Source organism: Dermacentor albipictus, chromosome 1 (genome assembly GCF_038994185.2).
Source record: "Dermacentor albipictus isolate Rhodes 1998 colony chromosome 1, USDA_Dalb.pri_finalv2, whole genome shotgun sequence".
Classification (NCBI taxonomy): domain Eukaryota; kingdom Metazoa; phylum Arthropoda; class Arachnida; order Ixodida; family Ixodidae; genus Dermacentor; species Dermacentor albipictus.
The window spans coordinates 334,315,456-334,336,958 of NC_091821.1; the positions used below are offsets into that span (position 1 = coordinate 334,315,456).

The 21,503-nt window shown below is 43.9% G+C and overlaps 1 protein-coding gene across 1 annotated transcript in view; it reads left to right on the top strand.

Annotated features, from left to right (window-relative positions):
- Positions 1-21,503, top strand: part of LOC135915058 (inner centromere protein B-like) — a 57,464-nt gene that overhangs the window by 13,698 nt on the left and 22,263 nt on the right. Inside the window, exons 6-9 of the mRNA XM_065448041.1 lie at positions 1,587-1,766; positions 7,351-7,475; positions 14,984-15,139; positions 16,390-16,477. Of these exons, the coding sequence (XP_065304113.1) occupies positions 1,587-1,766; positions 7,351-7,475; positions 14,984-15,139; positions 16,390-16,477 (549 nt within the window). The remainder of the gene's footprint in view (positions 1-1,586; positions 1,767-7,350; positions 7,476-14,983; positions 15,140-16,389; positions 16,478-21,503) is intronic.

A 21,503-nucleotide genomic window follows, 5' to 3' on the forward strand; every position in this document is an offset into this window, starting at 1 on the left:
GCGTGACGCGCTCAAGCTAGAAATCAGTTCTGTTTATCTCCCCAAGAAGGTAGCGCAAATTTCAAACGCTTCTTGTAACACCTGAGAGGTGGCAGCACCTCCCAGTAAGCGCGGATCGTCATTATGGCGCGAAATTTCAAACGGAGGTTCGAAACCGTACCCAAACGGCAAAGACCTTGCGGGACAGAAAACCGCCGCCGTACATGTACGGTGAAAGCCTTCAAAGGGTTAAAACCATTGGATGTTGTACCAGTCAAACCCTTATTAAAGAACAGCCAAGCTATCCAGCATTGTTTGAGGTGTTCAATAATTCAGCTCAAGTTGCTTCAGCTTGCCAATGCCTGATATAGTATGCTTGTATCTTTGTTGTAGAACAAAGCATTGCTGTAGAAACCAAACTTTTTTGCTCTTAAAGGGCCCCTCACCAGGTCTGGCCATTTTGTGCTGACAAGCACAAGGCATACATTGCGTGATAACGATTGTGTCTTCAAGGTATTACATTGTTACACCCCACGGAAAAATCGAAAATTTCAAACCGAACATTGTTTTTACTTCGCCTCGCGGCCACCGCGCTCCAAGCCAGACGGTGATGTAGTCGTGCCCCTGCGCCTATGTAGTCGTGTCTGCAGTGTGACATCGCTCGTGGTGACACGTGACTTCAAGAATTATTCAAGACAATATCTGTTATTTGTGTGATCAGTTGCTTGAATTGACGAATTGAAGTTTAGTGAAATAATGAAACACACAAGCGGAATGTCTGCATGTTTTTTGCTTTACTTCACACCAAAGTAAGATGTATGTACTTCCGCTTCGTCCGCTTCTTCCCGCGGTCGTGCAGTCACGTTCGTAAGTACTGAAACTAGGCCATTTTCTACCATGTTCCAGTGCGTGATCATGCTCTGCGATCCGCTTGTTCTGCCTCAGTATTCGTGAAGCACTGAATTATACCGCTAGTCATGTTTCCTTGTGCGCAGCGTGCAAAATCATGCGCTCTGCGAATCAGACAACAGCTCGCGCGTGACGCCTTCAGCGGAAACGCAAAGCTTCAGGAAAAAAAACGGCGAGGAGAAAAAATAAAGGTGAAGTAGGACCTGTAATGTATGTGTCACGCGATCCTTGAGGTCCGGCTCAAGAAAATGCAGGGAAGGAATTTCGGTCGCAAAGGCTAGACAGGGCAAGTGAAGAGCGAGTCTCACTATGCAGTCGAGCCCACCTGCTGAAATCATGGGTTCGCAGCTCTGAAATATTTCTATCTCGGCTATTAATGAGCGGGATTGAATCCCGGCCACGGCGGCTGCATTTCGATGGGGGCGAAATGAAAAAACACCCATGTACTTAGATCTAGGTGCACATTAAAGGACCCTAGGTGGTCAAAATTTCCGGAGTCCTCCACTACAGTGTGCCTCATAATCGGAAGGTATATATATATGTATGTATAGCGCTAAAGCTCTAGCTTCCTTATTGCCAAACACATTTTCAGTGCACGAGTTGAAACAGTGTTCTAACTAAAATTCTATTGCTTACTGATGTCTGTAGCTGCTTTCCGATTTGGAAATTGAATACTGCTTTGCTCCTCTGAACACCAGCTCAGCGGTGTTCTAGGTTCTGCCAAGACACTCGGAAAGGACTGTCCGGGACATAAGCTCAGCGCTGTCCGAAAAATTTCGGCTACCCCGTCCTCCTCCTCCAGGTTCGCTCCTGTCACACCAAAGCAGGTCACGCCTTCAAAGGTGGCACGACCATTTATCACAAGTGAAGCACGACAGGTAAGCATTCTTGATCTTCTCGTAAATGTCATGCCACCTCCTGTTTTCTACTGTCCTGAGAAGACATTCTATTAAAGCTAGGGTTGTTCAAGGTTGACGGATAGTTTAGTTTTTTAGAGATGGAATGGAAGTGAAATGCTTTATGGTAATGAAACTTTTCTTTGTCACTGCAACAATGTGACAGTTACTAGCATTGCTACAGTGAATACATTTGTGTCCATGCAGTTTATTTATCAGAAACTTCTGTACTTCGCCGAACAGCTGAAGCAATGCATGCAACTGTGTCTGACGCTTACTTGTGTGCCGCACTGTGCCTGAAGTTCTTGAGGAATTCCAGCTAGACTTGCATTCTATTCTGTTTAGAAGGACACTAAAGGTTAATACTCAGTCAACCCAAACTGTTTAAATATCATTCCAGAAACCTCGCAATGTTTGTTTTGTGCCAAAAAAAGACTTAGTTTACGAGAAAAGTACTACTGAAGGGTCCGAATACCTTTACTGGAGTTCAAATCTCCTGCCACCCAACCGGGGGAGTGGTGACATTGCATACAGCATCACCACCATCTGCTGCCATTGCTGAGTAAAACAGCACCCGACTGACGGCGGTGCGGTACCGAGCCAAGGCTGAGCGGTGGAGTCGCCGCTGCAGCTGCTTTTTGGTCAAGTGGCGTAGACCATTCGGGCATCCTGGGACATCACATGGAAGTTTACTTCTCTGCTACTTGCAGTTTGTGCGAGTTTCGCGAGCCAACAAGAAGCGCAGCACTACGCAATAACGAAACATCTGAAACGTGAACATATGGGCGCCGTAGAGTCGAGCGAAAACGAAACCCTTCAACCGCCCGGGTCGTTTTCAAGGGTGATTTCAATCATTTCTTTTTTCTAGAAATGAAATGGAATTGGACAAGTAGCACTTTATTTCGTCTTATAATACAATACAATGATGTTTTTTGCAACAAGTAGTTCAGTGGTACCTTTTACCTGAGGAGTGCTGTCATCATCGGGCAAGTACCTACTTGAATGTCCCGGGGGAGTCTATTATCATGTACTGCATTTACCTCAATTTCTCGATTATTAAGGCTCTGTTCGCGATAATATCGACAGCTTATAGATATTTGAGCACTAATCTATCACTTTAGCTTGACTTAATATTTACCTTTAGTGTCCCTTTAAATATTTGACTTTAGTCACTTTTCTACAAGCCCTGATGCATGGGCTGCCATTATGATAGCCTAAACAGCTGTGTTTGTGTCGAACGGGCACCACTACAAATATGATGCATTAAAATCTGATACAAATTTCTTGGGATCTCAAAGTATTCATATCATTTGAAATCTATATGATCATTAAAAAGCCACAATCACAGCACCAAAATAAAGGTAATTTCGGACATTCTTCTCAATTTGTGATAACTTTAGATTGAAGCCTTTGATGCCTTCCTGGACCTTTATTCCCTGAATGTCGCTGGGCAGGCACTTCCAAAAAGCATAAAACGTTACACTTGTTTCTTCGCCTACATTGCCAGCACTCGCTGCATGCCACAGTGAGCACGTTTCAAGTGTGAAAGCTTCTGCCAGAATCATGAAAGGTCAAGATTACATACGCTGACTTCGCAACTGTATGCTGCTGCCATGCTTTTCTTACTCTAAGATGTCTTGTGGTGGCTCTGGAATTCACATTATCCATTGGAACACCATAGAGCAAGTCTTGTTGAAAGAACGCCGGATACATTTTCAAAATTTGTATCGCCTTGAAATTCAGATTTGACAATACTTGCGTGGGATAATTTTTTGCGAAGCATATTAACCCGGCGGTGGCCACCATTGACCCTGAAGTGGGGTCACGTGACATGACGTCACACAGGCTGCAAATGGGGCCTCATATCGCGCCGTCAGTCGCCTCCCGGCGGTGGCCACCATTGACCTTCAAGTGACCTTCAAGTAGGTCACGTGACATGACGTCACACCGGCTGCAGATGGGGCCTCATATCGTGCTGTCGGTCGCCTCCCGGCGATGGCCACCATTGACCCTGAAGTGAGATCACATGATGTGACGTCACGTGATGACGTCACACCGGCTGCAGATGGGGCCTCATATCGCGCCGTCGGACGTCGCCCGGCGGAGGCCTCCACGCTTCGGTTCGCGTCGTCGCGCGCGACGCAGCGGCGGAGCCACCATCGCTGCATCACGTGATATGTGACGTCACGCCAGGGATGAAGCAGCGCGCGCCCGCCGTTGCGTCAGTCTCTGTGCCCGCAACCGCGCCAGCGTCTTTGCGCCGGGCGTGTATGCGGTCAAGATGCCTCCAAACGCTAAGGATACACTAAGGTTAAGCCCAGTGGATGCGAAGCATCCACTGGGCTTAACCTTGATAAGCCTCCAATTTTTTTATTTATTTATTAAATACATACTGCAGGCCTTGAAAGGACCAAGCAGGAGGTTAATTACATACACAATAAAGCAGTACATGTAGAATCGAAGTACAGCACAAAATATTGCCACACCATGTTCGAAAATAAATAAAATAAAATGCTACAAGCAATACAACAAAATCATTTTGTGCAACACAGCTTCAGTAGTGTAAAAGTAGAAGTCATACTGAATTAGTAGCAGGTTCCACAGCAGGCTAATTAAACATGAACTCAGCCAATTTAATTAGCTATATGTTCATTTGAGTAAGTGCTGGTTATTTGTTCACAGGGGAGACTGTTCCACTCTGCTATTGTGCGAGGGAAGAAAGAATACTTGAAAACATTATTTCTGGCACTGTAATGTGTTAGTGACGCAGAGTGATGATGCCTTGTTCGGTTGCCTTTATTAAGTAAAAAGAAGAAATTTAAGTTTGTGAATTCTCCTCTTTAATTGCAACGTTCGAATATTATGTTCAATTATTAGTTTTCTTGGGGAGTCAGTTGAGCAATATTTTGAAAAGATAAACCTTACTGCTTGGCACTGAATCATTTCTAGAGCACCAATGTTAGATTTAGTTCTAGGATCCCATTTAATAGCTCCAAATTCCAGTTTAGGACGGACGAGGGGTGTATGAGCAATTAGACAAGTTTCAGCGGGAGCATGTTTTAATTTGTGTCTGAGAAGGCGAAGTTTCTGGAAAGCAGTCGCATAAGTAATAAATGTAGGAGTTCTAGTGGAGGTCATTGGTTAATGTAAAAGCTAGATATTTGTATTCACTAACCTCTAAGTGGCTGTGATGCAAGGCTGTAAGCAGATGATAGCTTCATTTTTCTAGTAACTTTCATGAAGACTGTTTTGCTTATGCAGTGGTGGGACTCGTGCACCAATTGCGCCATTTTGATACAAACACAAATTCTTGCACCACGCTGCGCCAGAACGTCTTCGGCATTTGTGCTTCGGCAGTGGCCACCAACAGCGAGCAGATTCATTCTCCAAAAAAGAGTGCAGCTGTTCATATTCAGCACACTTCGCAACGGCGCCTCCCACATAGTTGCTTGTAATTTTCGTGCTTATAACACTGGACTTTTTGGCACTTCCGACAAGTGGCTGGCGCACGCGCCACCACTGCCGGCTGTTGTCACTGCTGCTGTCACTGCTGTCGTCTCTTCTGATAAAACAGCCTAGGCAGCTGTATTTGAAGTGTACTATAATACAGTTGAGTGGTCGGGGCGGCACGGTGCTCCCTGAGGTGCAAAACAACAAAAAGTAAGCTGAGGGCGCTGCGAGCGAACTAGCATACCTGCCAACCCTCCCGATTTGCCCAGGAGACTCCCGATTTTTACTGAACTTTCTGATTGTACGATCACTGTCTTATATCTCCCGAAAAGTGGTCTCTGTTCGCGCAATAATGGTTTTTGCGAAACCGGCACCGCGAAATCTACAGCCACATCGTAATCGTCAGCATCACACACAACGGCCGCATTAGCACCATCGGTATCATCGACTAAGCAGTTGACTACGGTGACCGCAAAAACAGTATGATTTGCAGTAAATACCAACTAGGCCAAACTGAAGTTCTTCTGAAGCATATATCTCGTACAGCTACCGCGTGTGCTGTTTATGTGTTTTCTTCCTATGTCCCAGTCTTTTTTGCGGTCAATATGATTTGTAGGTGGTTTCAGTATCGTTGCTTAAGATAGTTGCAGAACAGCACTCATGTTAGTTTATTCTGTTTTGTCATGGTTTCAAAGTGCACTGCCATATTGCATTATTCCTCTAAAATTCAGATTGGCCTGCTCAAAACTGCTCCAAAATGCAACTTTATTTGCCTTAATATTGCTCCAAAATGACTTTGGGCAGTCCCACCCCTGCTGATGTTAAGCTCCTTATTCCAATGAGTGCACCAAGACTGATTGTTTTGAAGGTTGGAATTTAATGCGATTTCATCTTGGAAGGCAGATAATTTCAGTAAAGAGTAAACGGTCGTTGGCAAACAATTTAATTTTTACAGGCAGAATAATGGTGTCAACAATGCCAATAATAAATATGTTGAATAATAACGATCCTAAAACACTACCCTCAGGCACGCCAGAAGTTACGGGAAGTTCAATAGTAGAGTAAGTATCAATAACAACAAATTGCGTGCAGTTAGTAAGTCGAGCAGCAGTCCAATTTATTATATACATGGGTAAATTGAATAGTTCAATTTTTTTTATGAGCTTTGAGTGTGTAACAAGGTTAAATGGTGTTTCTTGAAATCGAAAAATATGGCATCAATTTGTCAAGATTGGTTCAGTATGCTAGCGAAATCATTAAAAACAGTAGTTGATTGTGTTACAGTGAAAAAGCCCTTTTGGAGAGCATGCTGCAGGGTTTACAGAATGCCTTTGTCTCCCAGAACTTCATTTATTTACTTATGCTCTAAATGTTTACAACAAGAGGAGATAAGTGATATGGAACGATAGTTTGCTATTAGTGTGGAATCGCCCCTTTTTTTTAGTACTGGCATAACACGGACAGTAAGCCAGTCTCTAGGAAGCACGGCTGAAGACAAAGGTGCGTGAAATATCAAAACTAAAGAGTGGGATAACATTTCAGCGTATCTGTGAAAAAAAGCATTGGGTATATTGTCTGGCCCACGAGTCAATCTTGTTTTTATATTTAAAAGCGAAAAAACGCGAGGCAATGAAACTATATCATATTCATAATTGTGTGTGATGCGATCAGAAAAAGGGTGATCTGAAGAGCTAAAAAAAAAATACTGTTAAAGTACCTGTTAAACCATTCCGCAATGTCTTCTTTCTCAATTATAAGATTTCCGTCATGCACAATCTAGTCGACTGATTTGCATTTTACTGTTAAGGAAGCCCCAGAACTTGCTCGGAGCAGTCTGAATGAAGTTCGGCTATGTATGCTGAAAGTACCGCAGTTTTGCATTTCTGACTGCTTGGTTTAATTTCATTTGTAAGGTAGCAACTGTGACACGAGGAATACCTTGTCATCTTAAGTGCTTGACTTTCCTGTTGACTTGCAAATCTCCTTGCCTCCTCTTGACTGTCTCACACTTACTGCCAAACTTTGGGCCTGTTGTGTCCCAGTACCTTGAGCTTTCATGAACTGGGACTCCCATCTTTAGCTGGGCTTTGGTTCATAAATGCTTCTCTACAAACAGGGCACCCTGAAGGGATCCACTTTAGAGGAGTCCACCCGCAAGAGGCATGACAGCAGCGGCAGCAGTGAGATGGAGCAGCAACGCAAGCAAGAACTATTGCGGATAAAAATTGATGCAGCAAAGAAGTGAGCTGGCATTACCTTTTACCCATGACCTTGTGTGCATTCACCTATTTCGGACATCAGCAGTCGTTGCCTCCAGTGCAGTTTCAGGTTACATATGAAAGCTTATATACAACCACAGGGTAGAAACACTATCAAAACTGCAAGCAACGAGGCAGTTCAAACATAGGCACATTGTCTATGTAGTTTCTAGACTGAACGAATCTACTGGAACGATTCATGCAATTTTGCACAACTGTTAATGCAACATCCAATTCAAACGGTATTCTTGGTGAAGATGTTCGGCTGGCATGAAAACATGTTTGTTATATCCAATACAGTAGTATCTCGACGACACAAACCACTCGAGATGGTGTAAAAATTCGAATCACCCAAAAACATTTAAACAATTTGTAAATTAATTGAGGATGCGGCGGTACAGTGGTCAACTTGCTCAAAATAGCTACTTTTGTTTTATCGCCTCCAATTCAAAGACTTTCCTTTATGTTGCGAAATATTTGGAAGAAATACACAGCTAAATTAGAGAAATTTGGGCTTAGGGAGGTGCTATTGCACCGCTGATCACGTGAGTGCAGCTTTCCATTGGTGCAGTGCTGCTATCTTGGCACCGCCATAAACACAGATAGCCATAGCGCTGTATTTCTCCGTGCAGAAAAGCAAGAAAAGGAAGCACCAAGAGGGAAAAGCAGCATTGCGATTCGTTACTGCATTCATATAGCACACAGGGAGTGATCCTATTGGCTGACTTGAATTTGAATCACTGGCACGAGTGTTTCGCGCACATTTTGGCGGTAGCGAGCTGTGCACTTTGCATGTTCTGAGGCCAACATTTCAAGATCTCCCTGGTTATTTCAGAGTTTCTTTCATTGCTGTGTGTTTGCTGAAGCCTGTGTGGCTGATGTAATATGCCTTCTCAGCAGGAATGCTACCGGTGCACCAGCTCAATTTTTCGTATCATCTGCTGCAACGTTAAGAGCGATTCGCCACATTCAAAACTTAGCACATTGTAAGTTAGTGGGCTTGTGTCAGGACTTTTTAAAAATTTCTGTCATCCCGAATTTTGTATCGGGCGTGATCGTATCACCGAGATTCTACTGTATACACTTTAAACATGCATGCTGATGTGGTGGGAAATAAATTTGCAAGTAGGTCTAACAAAACAGGCACAAATGTGGTGGCCTGTCGGCAATTAGTCAGCTTCCATTAATTCGATCCTGATGGGTCTGACAGCATTGCTCAATCTATCCGGCAGGTCGAATTAAGGAAGTATGACAGTTTTGCCATAAGGACAAAGCAGTGATTGCGATAGCAACATGTTAAAATAATACATGAAGAGTACGGCTCATAGCTATAGTGGCAGTATGAATTGAAGTAAACATAAGCTAAGTAAAAGCGAGCTGTTGTGCTAGGGGTCCTCTGTTTGAATCCTGCCATCAGACAGTATCATGTATGTTTATTAATTAAAGCCAACGTCTTTCTTAGTGACTTTACCACCACTTTTCCATATTCGTTCTGTTCAAACCTCTTTCCTGTTCCGATCCTGGATGTAGCGCACAGCCACACCAATAAAATTCCATCATTTTCAGGTTGAATACTTAAGTCTACGAGTATTTTAGATAAAAGGCCTGCATTGTCAGTGTTCTAGTTTATGACGTTTTTGTAGGCTGCCATTCTCAATATACCGAGGAATAATTTTGCCAAGAATGTAAGACCTGCTATGAGCAACTTTAATGATAGAATGGCGTGGCAATATAACCCACATAGACCGCATGCCATATAGCATACATATACCAAAATATATTTGGTACCTGACTGCGACTACAATGGCAAAAATTGGTTTGGAGTGTCCTTATAGTTGGTATTGCAATAACAAGATGCAGAAGATATACCAGAACACACCGCTCATTTAATTCACATTAGTATTTCCCCTATTCTAATTCGCCCCTGGATGAAATGCACACTCACTTTCTATGTATCGCAAGTAGAAAATAATGCATCAATGACATTAAATTTCCTGAACATGGAAATCTAATACGCGCCTGACGTTTAGGCTGCCCAGCCGCCTGGTTTCCTGAAGCCAGCTTCACCACAGCCAGCTGAAGTCAGCTTCGCCGCGATACATTCGTGTTATACGTTAAAGCATACAAATTTCGCGAAGGTAGTTTTAGTTTTGTGTCCAATCACACTGCGCAGGCTATTTTCGGTCCAGTTTCCTCAAAAAAAAGAGAGGGGGGGCACATCAAAAAAAGAGGGAGCCACATTTCAACCTGAACTTTGCTACTACTGTCGTCAGTATATCCTGTTGATATGGCCACGTGCTTAATTGCCAAAGAGGTGCACTAGCACGGATATATTCATGGCAAGCTCCTGATGACATCCTCTGCCTTTGTCATTAGGCCTAACCATTGCCAAGTCCACATGGTGATGGCTTTCACCAAGGCCGGTATGTTTGCAGAGTCACACATGGGTATAATTTTCAATTAAGCGGAGCTCCGAGCAGCATCTGCACATATAGTTGTTTTGCGTTGTTTCTGTGGGTAGGTGGCAGTGTCATGGAGAAGTTGGAATAAATGTGAAAGTCCAAAAATTTCAGACTAAGATAATTCTATAGCACATTTGTCTTGCTTGCCATTTTCTCGTGTTTAGCTCTGGCTGCTTTTCTCAACATAACTCATCTGGCAGTGATGGAATGGCTGCACCAAATTGCGCGAAAGGCAGTTATTTGTGCCATCCTGCTTTAAAATGGCATTTTGGCATAAAATTGTGTCATGTCTGCTCCAAAGGAATCATAAGAACTAACGCCTTCTTCCATTGATGCTGCTTCAATAGTACAGTGAAACCTCATTGAACCGTAGTTGGCCGGAGCTCGGAAACAGTATGTGCTAAATGGTAATACTGTTTAACCGAAATAGCATGAGATCGACCACTTACCTGTCAAAAACGGAACTCTGAGACGGAGCGATGAAAGAGAAAAAAAGCATGCAGTATTTATTCACTTCACGCGACAAGTGTTATTTTCGTTTGATGCCGTGGCGGCCTAGCAGCTACAGTGGCCTCAAACTTACTGAAGCTGCGAGGCAGCTTTTCAGCCAGCCCCCTCTTCTCGGCTAATACTCGCGTGGCAGATTCCTTGTTGTCGTTACGTAATCTTCGTGGACGCGCGAGGTAGCACTGCAGAAGTCGCGGGGCGTCTTTGTCATTGCGGGGTGCTGTTCTCGCCGCTATGATTGCATTCATGAGGCTGACGTAACGTGCAGCTTCTGCCACTGTCGGGCCTGAATCACCCGTGCTGTCGCTTTCCGTGTCGTCCTCGTCACTGTTGCTAGCCGACACTTCAGCAACAATAGAGGCAACAGTGGTGAAAAGTCGAACCTCGCAGCCGACATCTCTTCGCGGTAGCAGCAGAGCTTCTGTGCAGCTTCTTCGCATTCCAAATGCCACACACCGTAGTCAATAGCAGATCCCTGTCGCATGCCAGCGCCGGCTTCGTTTCGCGTTCGATAGCATGAATGATGTGTAATTTTTCTTCTATGCTGAGCACCTGGCATCTTTATCTGAGCTTCGGCAATGACGCGAATCCTTGCTTGCACGACGCCACAACGCTCTCTGGCACGCTGCCGAAATGATGTTGATCTTGTTGTGGCTTCACGCACAGGGCGCTTCGAGGCCATTGTTCCAATCTCTGAGGCTAATTGTTCTGCCGGGCCGCCCGATGGAGACAACTCACCACCGTGTTTGCGTGACGAAAAGTGGAAACACTACGTGCTAACCGCTACGTACGCAATAAGCTGGTACGGTTTACGTGGATACAAAACACATTATGTTCAGTGGCCGCTGAGTCGGGGATATGACTTTACTACTTTTAAAGTGGAACTACCGTTTTAGCAGGTACGGTTTAATGAGCTTTTACTGTAAAGCTTAAACCAAAGCCTAAGGCATGGCACTGCCACCGTCATTGTCTTCCTGGAACTCAGCACAACAACCATAGCCATAGGTAGAGCCGATGCCATCAGTTCTCCATTCACTGTTTTCATGCTTTTGTTATATTTCTCTTCACCGGATGTTCCAATATACTGCCACTGTAGGGTGATTGGGCTTGCACCATTTGTGCTGCATTTCTGTGTTCCTTGTACCAGCGTGACATGGAGCTTGCTCAAGAATGATGTCAGATCAAAACAAAGTCGCAGATAAAGTCCAGTCGTACATTGCTTAACAGAATTGTTGGCAGTGCCACTTTAAAGGTATCTACATATGTACTCAACTGCTGAAGTCTAATTTGCTTATAATTAGAAACCTTCTTTGTAACCCTGCAGGATTTGAAGAGCACATTCTGGGGTTGTACAGTAAAACTCCGTTAATTCGGATTTCACGGGACCGGAGAAAATGTTCGAATTAACTGAATGTCAAATTAACGAGGTTTCGGCAATAACAACTCAAGAAATGCCTAAAACATCAACATAACTGGTTACTGTTGCTTGTTGCGCATGAGAAATTTGCGCAGAAAGCACAAGTTTAGTTCTTGTAGGTGGTGTAGTCCGCGCAGACTGTCGGGAGAATTGACACAGATGTCCTCCAAAACTTTAGGGCGTCATCAGCCTCGTTACCAGTACGGCACGGCACTTCACACGCATCCATGACGGGTGCATTTTCGCTATCAGAGTCGGGCTCTTTGTCGCCTAGTACGTCCAGTATCTCATCGTCGTTGAGGCGAACGGCAACGTCACTATCAATGTGGATGTATTCGTCCAGCGGAACGTCCGGAGGCAGAAGTCTGTCGAAGCGACTGCCATCTTCCTCGGCATTTTGGTTAACATCCGCATCCCCGTCTTCCAAAGAATCACCATCACAGACAAAGCCGCTGTGTTGGGAGCAGTTCGCAATTACTGCAAGCGGCGTGTGGCTTCACACATGCGCCACTGTGTGCACATTTGCTACCATGTGCAGTGAGCAGAGTTACATCATATTTTTTCTTTGCCTCCATACAGAGCAACATGTGCTCAAGCACTTGTCTTCTGTATCAGCCTTTCAAATACTGAAGGGGGGCACTCAAAGGCAGCTTTGCATCGCGTGAATCGGCAATCCATCTTAACAGCGCTTCAAGTTTCGGGTACGCTGCCATTCGCAGTTTCTTCCTGTTGTCAGCAAACTTGTCGCTGTCGTACGCCTGAAGAATCTCCGCTTCATTTTTCACATACTACGTGCTGAGCGCACTTCTCTTCACGTTGAATTTATTCATTATGACCTGCCGAGGCAACTCTGCCTTCATGGCTTTCAATATTTCTACTTTCGCTGCCAAATCCTTTGCCCGCTTCGGTGGGACACGAGAGCACATGGTGGCGCTGATTGCGCGGTGCGGTTAGGCATGGCAATGAAGCGGCGGGTACACGCACAATGTCAAGAAAAAACAAAGTATAAATGGCAAAAGAAAAGCGTGAAACAAAATTTAACACACACAGACAAAAAAGTTCCACTGTCCTTGCACATGCACCTGACGCAAACCGATAAACACGATAAAAACGACAACAAAAAAAAAACTGCACAACTCTGCAACCACACAACTGCACAAGCAAAAGACAATGTCGGAAATGGTGGACAGCAATACAAAGAAAAAACATGTATGTATAGATTAGGGTTGCTACCATAGACTGATAACTACCATGCCGATAACCAGAGTGATGCAGAGGTAGTGCGAAGTGCCAAAAGCAACTGCAAAGCCACAAGCACATCATTACTGCCGTGTTTTTTCAGACGTAGATTTGTCTATTATGTAGCAATAAAATAAACGTGGCGGCCTTGAGGTATTTCCGGCCTTTTGGCACTCCCAGCGCATGCAAGCATGGGCCTTGAGATCGGCGCATGCTAATTGGAGACGCCATCGCTGGCGGTGTGATTTGAACACCCCCTAGTGCCACCTGATCCTATATGCCTCGCGCACCTCTAAGCTCCAAGAACTGTCCGAATTAACAGGAGTTTCGTTCCATAGGATTGTGTACATGTTTGAAGTGAGCAGACGGCGCGTCCGAATTAACCGAATTTCCGAATTAACGGGGGCCAAATTAACGAGGTTTTACTGTAATTTAATCAGTTTTCTCATGGCTCATAGCAAAGTTATGCAGGAGAAATAGTGCACATTAAGAGTAACCTGGTCTTGTTGACATGCCCTAGTTCAGCTAACTTAATTTTTCTTGCTCACTTGAAGTGCTTCAAAGATGCAGCATCTCTTGCAAGTCAAATATAAAGGCAAGTCAAGGAGCAGATTTATACCACGACATACGCACAGGGAGAGCCGTTTTATTGAATATAATGAAACTAGTTTACTCATTTTTAGCATATATTCCTTGTTGTTGTGCATAAAGCCAGCTCCACTATATTCATTGAATATTTCTGTTAAAAGTGAGACAATATCTGGTATATATATGCCTGTTGAACACTGCGCTAAAGGTGCTTGTTGCACCAAAGCAGACCTTTGCCTGTGCTAAGACCTGCGCCAGACGGTCAAATGGCTCTTCCACCAGTGCTTTGGCCATGGTGTGCACATTTGTCTGCGCAACTTGTTTTTACCATTTCTGTCCAGTTGTAGCAAGGAATAAACCATAAACATTGCGCTGTGCTTATATAAAGTGGCTCCAATTTGCTTCTAAGTGCAGTGTACCGATACAGATGACCACTCTGTTGAAGGCACTAGCATGTTTGGTGTAATATTCAGTGTGGCGCATTCAGTAGGCAATAGCAAAAGTGTAGTTTTCTTCGTGCCTCATGATGCTTAGAGCCAATTAATTAGTTGTGCATATGCTTTGAGCCAGGGATTGAATTATTATTATGATGAAATGTTGCATGGCTGAGTCCACATAATATAGATACCGTAGTTATTTTATTGCTCTGTAATGTTTAGAATACACGCAAGGGATTGTCCTACCATGTTGGTTTGTTTTCAGTGCAATCTCCAGAACCTACAAATCAAATTAAGTAAATTTCAGACATTTATGGTTAGTTTATCCATAACCAGTGAGTGAAGGAAATATTGTAGACTGCCTTTTTTATTTTATTTTTTAATTGTTTTTACCTCACTCTAGGTTGGCCAACTCGTCCACATTTCCTAACAGTTGCTATCCTGCAGACTGCCTCCTTCTTTTAATAACATTAGGCAATGGAATGCTTATCTTTCTCCTTGCTTATCCTAAACAGCTTCATGAATCAGAAGGAGTGTGCTGAACTGGGCTGGTTGGTACATCATTAGGACAGGCACAAACAGAGCTTAAGCAGGACGAAGTGGAGACGACAAACAGGGCCTAGTCTCTCGTCCTCACATTTGTCCCGTGCAAGCGCTCTTTGCTCCTGTCCTAATCGTGAAGCAGGTTGCAGGTAGAGAACAACCTGGTTTCTTCTTGTGAGGGCGCTTTGGACCCTGTCAAGTAAAAGTCCAACTCACTTCCCCCCCCCCCCCCCCTCTAGGCCACCTTTGGATGCTCTTGAAGCAAACATGAGAGACATCTTCTTCTTTCGTGTTTCAGAGACCGAGAGCAGAGGCTGGCTAGGGCACAAGCTCAGCGGGAGCGACGTGAAGCTGAGCGGCGGGAGCAAGAGCAGTTGCGACAACGGGAAGCTCAGCAAAAGGAGCTCGAGAGGTTAAAGCTACGGACTGCATTTCATCAGCTCAAGCAGAGCGAGTGCGTGTTATATTTGTCATGAATGAGAGCTGCCTTGAATTTGGCCAAAAGTAGAGCACGTCTATCTTTCAGAGGCACCAAAGGCCATGTTCTCAGTGTATCGCTTTCGGAAGTGTCACTTTCAGTGTACATTGATTGGATAAGCTGGGAGATTACTTATGAAGCATCGTGCTGGACTTTATGTTATGTAAAGTTCAAAGTATCCTTAACATTGATCAGCCAAGAGTACGGCCCCTGTCCATAAGCCCTTGAAATGCGGAAAGTGCAAAGGGGCCAAAATATTTTGCTGGCAGTCCGTAGTTGCAATGCTGTTCAAAGGTTCACCTGTTGCTAGTTCCCATTGTATTAATCCAAAAGTTAGTCTTTCAGTGTCTCATAAAATAATGGGAGATTAGCATGAGCTTCATTGAAATGTTGCAGACGAACGGAAACAAAGCCATATTGCCTAATATTAAAGCAGTATGGAAAGTCCTAGACTTTGAAACCATAGTAGGAATACCAACTAGCCTCGGATCACTATAAACTATTTACAATAGCTTTATATGAAAAAGTTTTAGTTTTGTTTCTTATGAGGTGTTCCCCTCAGTTTTCTGCTTTAGGGCACTCCATTGTGCTACTTCTCTTGTATTTGCTCAAATGTACAGCATCACTTTAATAACATCTGACATCTGAGGTGTATGTGTCGTAACGTCATGATGGAGGAGATAATCATATTGGAGTGCGATGTCGCAAAGTTTTGGCACACGCTCCAGCTCGCTCAGTCATGCTGCTGCATCAGATGCTTAACAAGTAGTAGCTCAGCAGACCACCGAGCAAGCTGGAGTAAGTACCCCGAAACATCACACTGTTCTCTTACCATGTGACTGCCTACTGTGTCATGACACAAGCACCTCCTGGGAAACAAAACCAAAACTGGTTGATAGAAAAGTTATTGTAGAAAATATTTAAAGTGCTCTAAGGCTTGTCAGTAATTTTTCAAAGGTTACAAGGTCGAGGATCATTATTTAAAGCAGATATAAGAAGTCTAAACTATCATGTCAGCAATCCTTTAAATCTGTAATTATCTGGAGCCAGGTACTAAGCTGATGTGGTGGCACGAAGCCTCTCTAGGCCAGTGCTTCGCTTTTGGCAGTCTTATCGGTGCTGCAGGCATTTGGGAATCGTAACTTGCATGGTTAAGTGTTTTGTTGCAAACTTGAGAACCTCATTCCCTTATAGAAACCTTGTTTTTGTTTTTTATTGCTTACCAGGCGCAGCCTAAATGTTGATACGTTAGCGGCTGCTACAAAGAGGAAAGCAGAATCTCCTCTGGTCTCTGCATCCAAGAAGCCAACTCCCGTAAGTTATGTTTCAATACTTTTCCTCGTTTCTTTCGTTGTCTGCTTATATTAACAATATCAAGAAATTTGTGCATGTAATTAAGTACATGAAATGTTGTGTTGAGCAGGAACACGCAAGTGCTGTCAAGTAAAAAGCACAACCTTGACCAAGAAAAGTGTGCTTGAAGGGAACACTAGGTCAGTTTAGACTGACAAGACCATAGCTCTATATTTATTGACTTAATGGCAATTGGTTGTTTCTGAAATGAAAAAACTGGGATGGCTCGGAAATTTATGACAATGAAGGTATATAAAGCACAGTAAACAAAGCCACAATAACGTCTGAATCCACAAGCACGAAGATCAGGCAAATCCATGTACTTTCCATCATTCCCATGGTTGCTGAATGATTGCAGTGCCAGAGCTCCCTCTAGTAACTATTGTAAGAAACTCTATGCTAGCATACAGCACCAAAATTTGACCTCACGGCAAGCTGGTGCGAGAACTTGAAGCAGACATTGCCAACCATTTTTTGTTTTTGCGCCATTTTTTTAGCCTTGCTATGACCCCTCTCAATATAAGAGTGGGTTTTTTGTTATCGTAAAAGGGTAATTTACTAACACAGCTGAAATAATTTTTCTCTTTAGTGTCCGTTTAATAATAGCCAGGTTTCAAAAACGATGTGGCGTTGGGCTGCTTGGCGATCTTCAGAAATGTCCATTTACACTCAGCATGCCTATTTCTCTAGGTTGCAGATTTACATCCAGTGAAACACTATGTCATCGAGCCATTAATTTCATCAATAACATCCACAATTAAACCTCTGCATTACAGTCAGTAAAATTGGCAATTTATTTTGTTATATTGAAATTTCATTTCATTGAAATTTGATTTTTTATGCAAATAAATACAGTGACCAATGGATCTTTCTTACACAGAAGGGGTCGCAAAACTTTCCGCATTGGGCAATTAGAAAAATGAAATTTTAATTAGAGGCAGATTACGTTTTTTTTTTAATTTGACAGCCGGCTATGAAAAATACGGCTTCACGCCATGTCGACGATATCTTCACATCAGCGGTACAAGGCGAGGCCAGCAACACTTTTGCATCCACTCCGCCTCTACAGCTGACAGTACCGTCCACTATGGGCGGTAGTGATGCGCATTTGCGGGGAGCAAATGCTTTGTCTGCCTCTTGCTTCAACATGTATCTGAAAGTCAATATTTCGCAACCTTCATTACTAAACGCGCAGGAAGAAGCACACATGATGACTTGCCTTCTCGGCAGATCTCCTCCTTCCTTTGCTCATGCAGGAAGACTGCGCTTATCAAGCCACCACCTTTCTTGGCTTGCCCTCACACGCTTTCACTCGTACCCAAAGCATACCGCGTGTGGGGCACAATAAGATATTATCGCACTTGGACTTTATATGGAACATGATGCTGCTCCGCTTTGGTGGACACTCTTAGTCACATGGCACGCGATTTGGGAGGTGCGTTCGCAAGCAGCCACTTGTAATCCAGTCATTTAACCATCGGCGTCCATGGAAGTTTCCATTTATTGTCTTGGTATTCCTTCACGACACTAGTGAAATTTCATTATATAGATAGGGTGTAAACGCACTTTGTTATATTGATGTTTTAAATATGTGGTGTTCCATGGACAAGACGTTACAAAATGTTATTTAGTACTTTGTTATATCAAGAATTTTATTATTTGAAGTTCACTATATGAGGTTTAACTATTACAAAAAACACATAACAATATTAATTGGGCAGCTTCTTCACTTTCAAGCAAAGTGCACTTATGAGTTTGTCAGCATAATCTCGAGATATTCTTCTTGCTAGCTGTCGTGGGCTGATTCATTTTAACCTTGCCTCATTTATGTATGCGATATGCATCATTCATGCTTCTCACCAGCTAATCATCATTTAAGAACAAAAATGTTGATACATAATTCGTGTATGCACAGTCTCGACTATACATTATGAATGCATAGCTGCACCTCCAGTTATGTCCTGTAATTCTAATTTCATACTTCATAAAAAATACTTATATCTAAAGTTAGCATTACCGCACCTCCCTCCCCAGGGGTTTAGCAGCTATGGCGTTCTGCTGTTAAGCACAAGGCCATGGGCGCAACTCACGACCATGGCGGCGAGATTCCGACGCGGGTGGGATGCAAAAATGCTTGTGCTGGCTGTCTACCAGCTGGGAAAACTGGGAAAACCGGGAATTCTCGGGGATTTTGACTAGTCTGGAATAACTCATGGAAAACTCGGGCAATTTGCGCTTCTATCAGGGAAAATCAGCTGTAATTTTATTGAAAGAGAACGAAAGTGGTAGTAATGCTGGCCTGAGTAACAGAGGAATTGTAACAAATGGTCTTTGATGCCGTGTCGTCAGCTGGAGGAGTTGCCAGAGCACACTCAACAAGCGACTTTCCGGACACCAGATAATTCGGATGGCTTCGGGGCACTACTGCGTACCCCATAGGGTCAATGTATAAGAACGTCTGAAATTTCGGACGAAAGAACCCTTCGCCGTCTGATTTTCCTGACTTTTTGCCGTGACCGCAGGTCCGAAACGGCATTCATTAAAACCACCGCTGCCATCACTTTGATAACCTTGCCGCCTCGAACCGGCGCACTTGCATGCAGATGCGCTGGAAGCCGCTGGCAGATGCGCTGGCAATGCTAGGCCTAGCTGCTTCGAGGTTCGGTATTACTCTTCTGGCTGTTCTCAGCAGTGTTTTTCATTGAATGAATTCGCTGCTGTCGGCAATGGCACCGACACTGCCTTTGTGATCATTGCGATTGGCTTCGAAGTTCGAAAAGCACAATGCATTGCATAATGCCGGTTCCTGAAAGTCAGCTTCACCTCATTACTGCAATGTTACGCTGTGAAGCATAAGAAGTGTAGGAAGGGGCAACTGTCACGGTACACAATATGTATTCCTTAATTACACACGCATGCACCCGCCATTTTCTGTCACAGTACGAGCACCGATACACCTAATAAGTGTGCTGGCAGGCCTTCAGAGCTTTTTCGGGCGTGCCTATGGCGATTTGAGCCTTTCAGGGCTGTAAAAGAGATGCATTACTTTTTTCGGATGTTTTCTTGGCCCCTATGGAGGCCGAAAAATCGGACGCTGACTGTAACTGTCCAAGAGAATGTTTCAAATAGTCCGTGTGACGAACACGCAGCCAAAGGAGAACAAGAAGACAAGGGACCTATGCATTCAGAAATGAACTGGAAAGGAAGCATGCCGCCGCTTTTTTGGAGGAGCTTGCACTCTAAAAGTAAAGCATTGGCTGACGCCGAGATGCAGGTGCCCCTCATCCAAGCAAAAAATAAATTCTTTAGAACAGTGAAACGCAACACTGAGGCATTGTGTGCAGGCTGAGAATATGTCAGGACAGTTGAGATTGACTTACCAGTTGCTGCGAGAGAATCTCACTTGTGACAAAGTTCGGGCCTCATACCAATTAGCTTGCTATCAGTTGCTAGAAATAGCTCATATTCGAAAATATTCCCTATGCATCTCTTCTTATTCGTACTTGAGAATGTTCGACTCAATTTGTAATAGGTTTTACTATTTCTTTCGAAGATATTTTATTCGCTGTGCATTTTACTAACACCTCCCTTCTGTTTTCTTTTTGAATAAAGTAAACACTGTCCCGTACTATTAAAACTGGATTAAGCTGGTTTTTTTTTTTTTTTTTTTAATATGCTCACTAAGAGTGACACCATTGGACGACATGATGTAGGGAGCCCGTCTTATCATAAAACAAAGTTCTGCGTCACTCAGGGAATATTGCAAAGGTACTCCGGGAAAACCTGGAAAACTCGGGGAATTGGGAAATGTCAACTTGGTAGAAACGCTGTTGTGTGCCGTCCTTTGGGCGCACTTTACCCCTCAACAGGTCTGGCAATTTTAAGCTGACAAGCGCAGAGCATACATTGCGCGAACGATCGTATCTGCAAAGTATTACATCGCTACGCGCTATGGAAATCTCTGAAATTTCAAACCGAACGTCATTTTTCCTTCTCCTTGTGGCCGCCGCACTCCAAGCCGGACAGTGATGTAGTCGTGCCCCTGCGCCTGTGTAGTCGTGTCCGCAGTGTGACGTCGCTCGTGGTGACATGTGACGTCAAGAATTATTCAAGACATCTGTTATCTGTGCGATCTGTTGCTTGAATTGACGAATCGAAGTTCAGAGAAATAATAAAACACACAAACGGAGTGTCTGCGTATTTTTTTTTTGTTTTACTTCGCACCGAAGCAAGACAGATGCACTTCCGCTTTGTCTGCTTGTTCCCACGGTCGTGCGGTCACGTGCGCAGGTACCGAAACTGTGCCATTTTCTACCATGTTCCAGTGTGTGATCACGCTCTGCGATCTGCTCAGTATTCGTGTAGCACTGAAATATACCGTTAGTCATGTTTCCTTGTGCACAGTGCGCAAAATTTTGTGCTGCACGAACGAGACAACAGCTCTCGCGCGGCACAGTCAGTGGAAATGCATAGCGCTGGGGAAAAAAGTAGGAAAAGAAAAAAGAAGGCGGGACCTGTAACGTATGCATCACGCGATCCTCGAGGTCTGGTATGGGAGAATGCCGGGAAGGAATTTTGCTTGCGAAGGCTACACAGGGCGAGTGAAGAGAGCATCTTGCTTGGCAGCGAAGCCCGCCTGCTGAAATCATGGGTTCGCGGCACTGAAATAGTTCTATCTCGGCTATTAATGAGCCAATTTGAAAATCTTTTTGGCAGAGCGCTTCCTAGAAGACACGTAACAACTTCCAGCGTATAACCAAAATTTGCTGTGGGGCCTGGTGAGGGGCCCGTTAAAATATGTGCAACGAAGCAGACTTTAAGAAATTGCCAGTTATTGTGCAACGTCTGTTAGACCTTGCCCCTCCCCCCTTTCTTTTTCTTTTTAATATCAGGTGTACATTATATTTCTACTTTGTTTAAGAGTTTGATTTGGGGACATGTTAAAATCAAGCAAATACTGCCAAATGAATCAGCAGTGTGTTTTCAC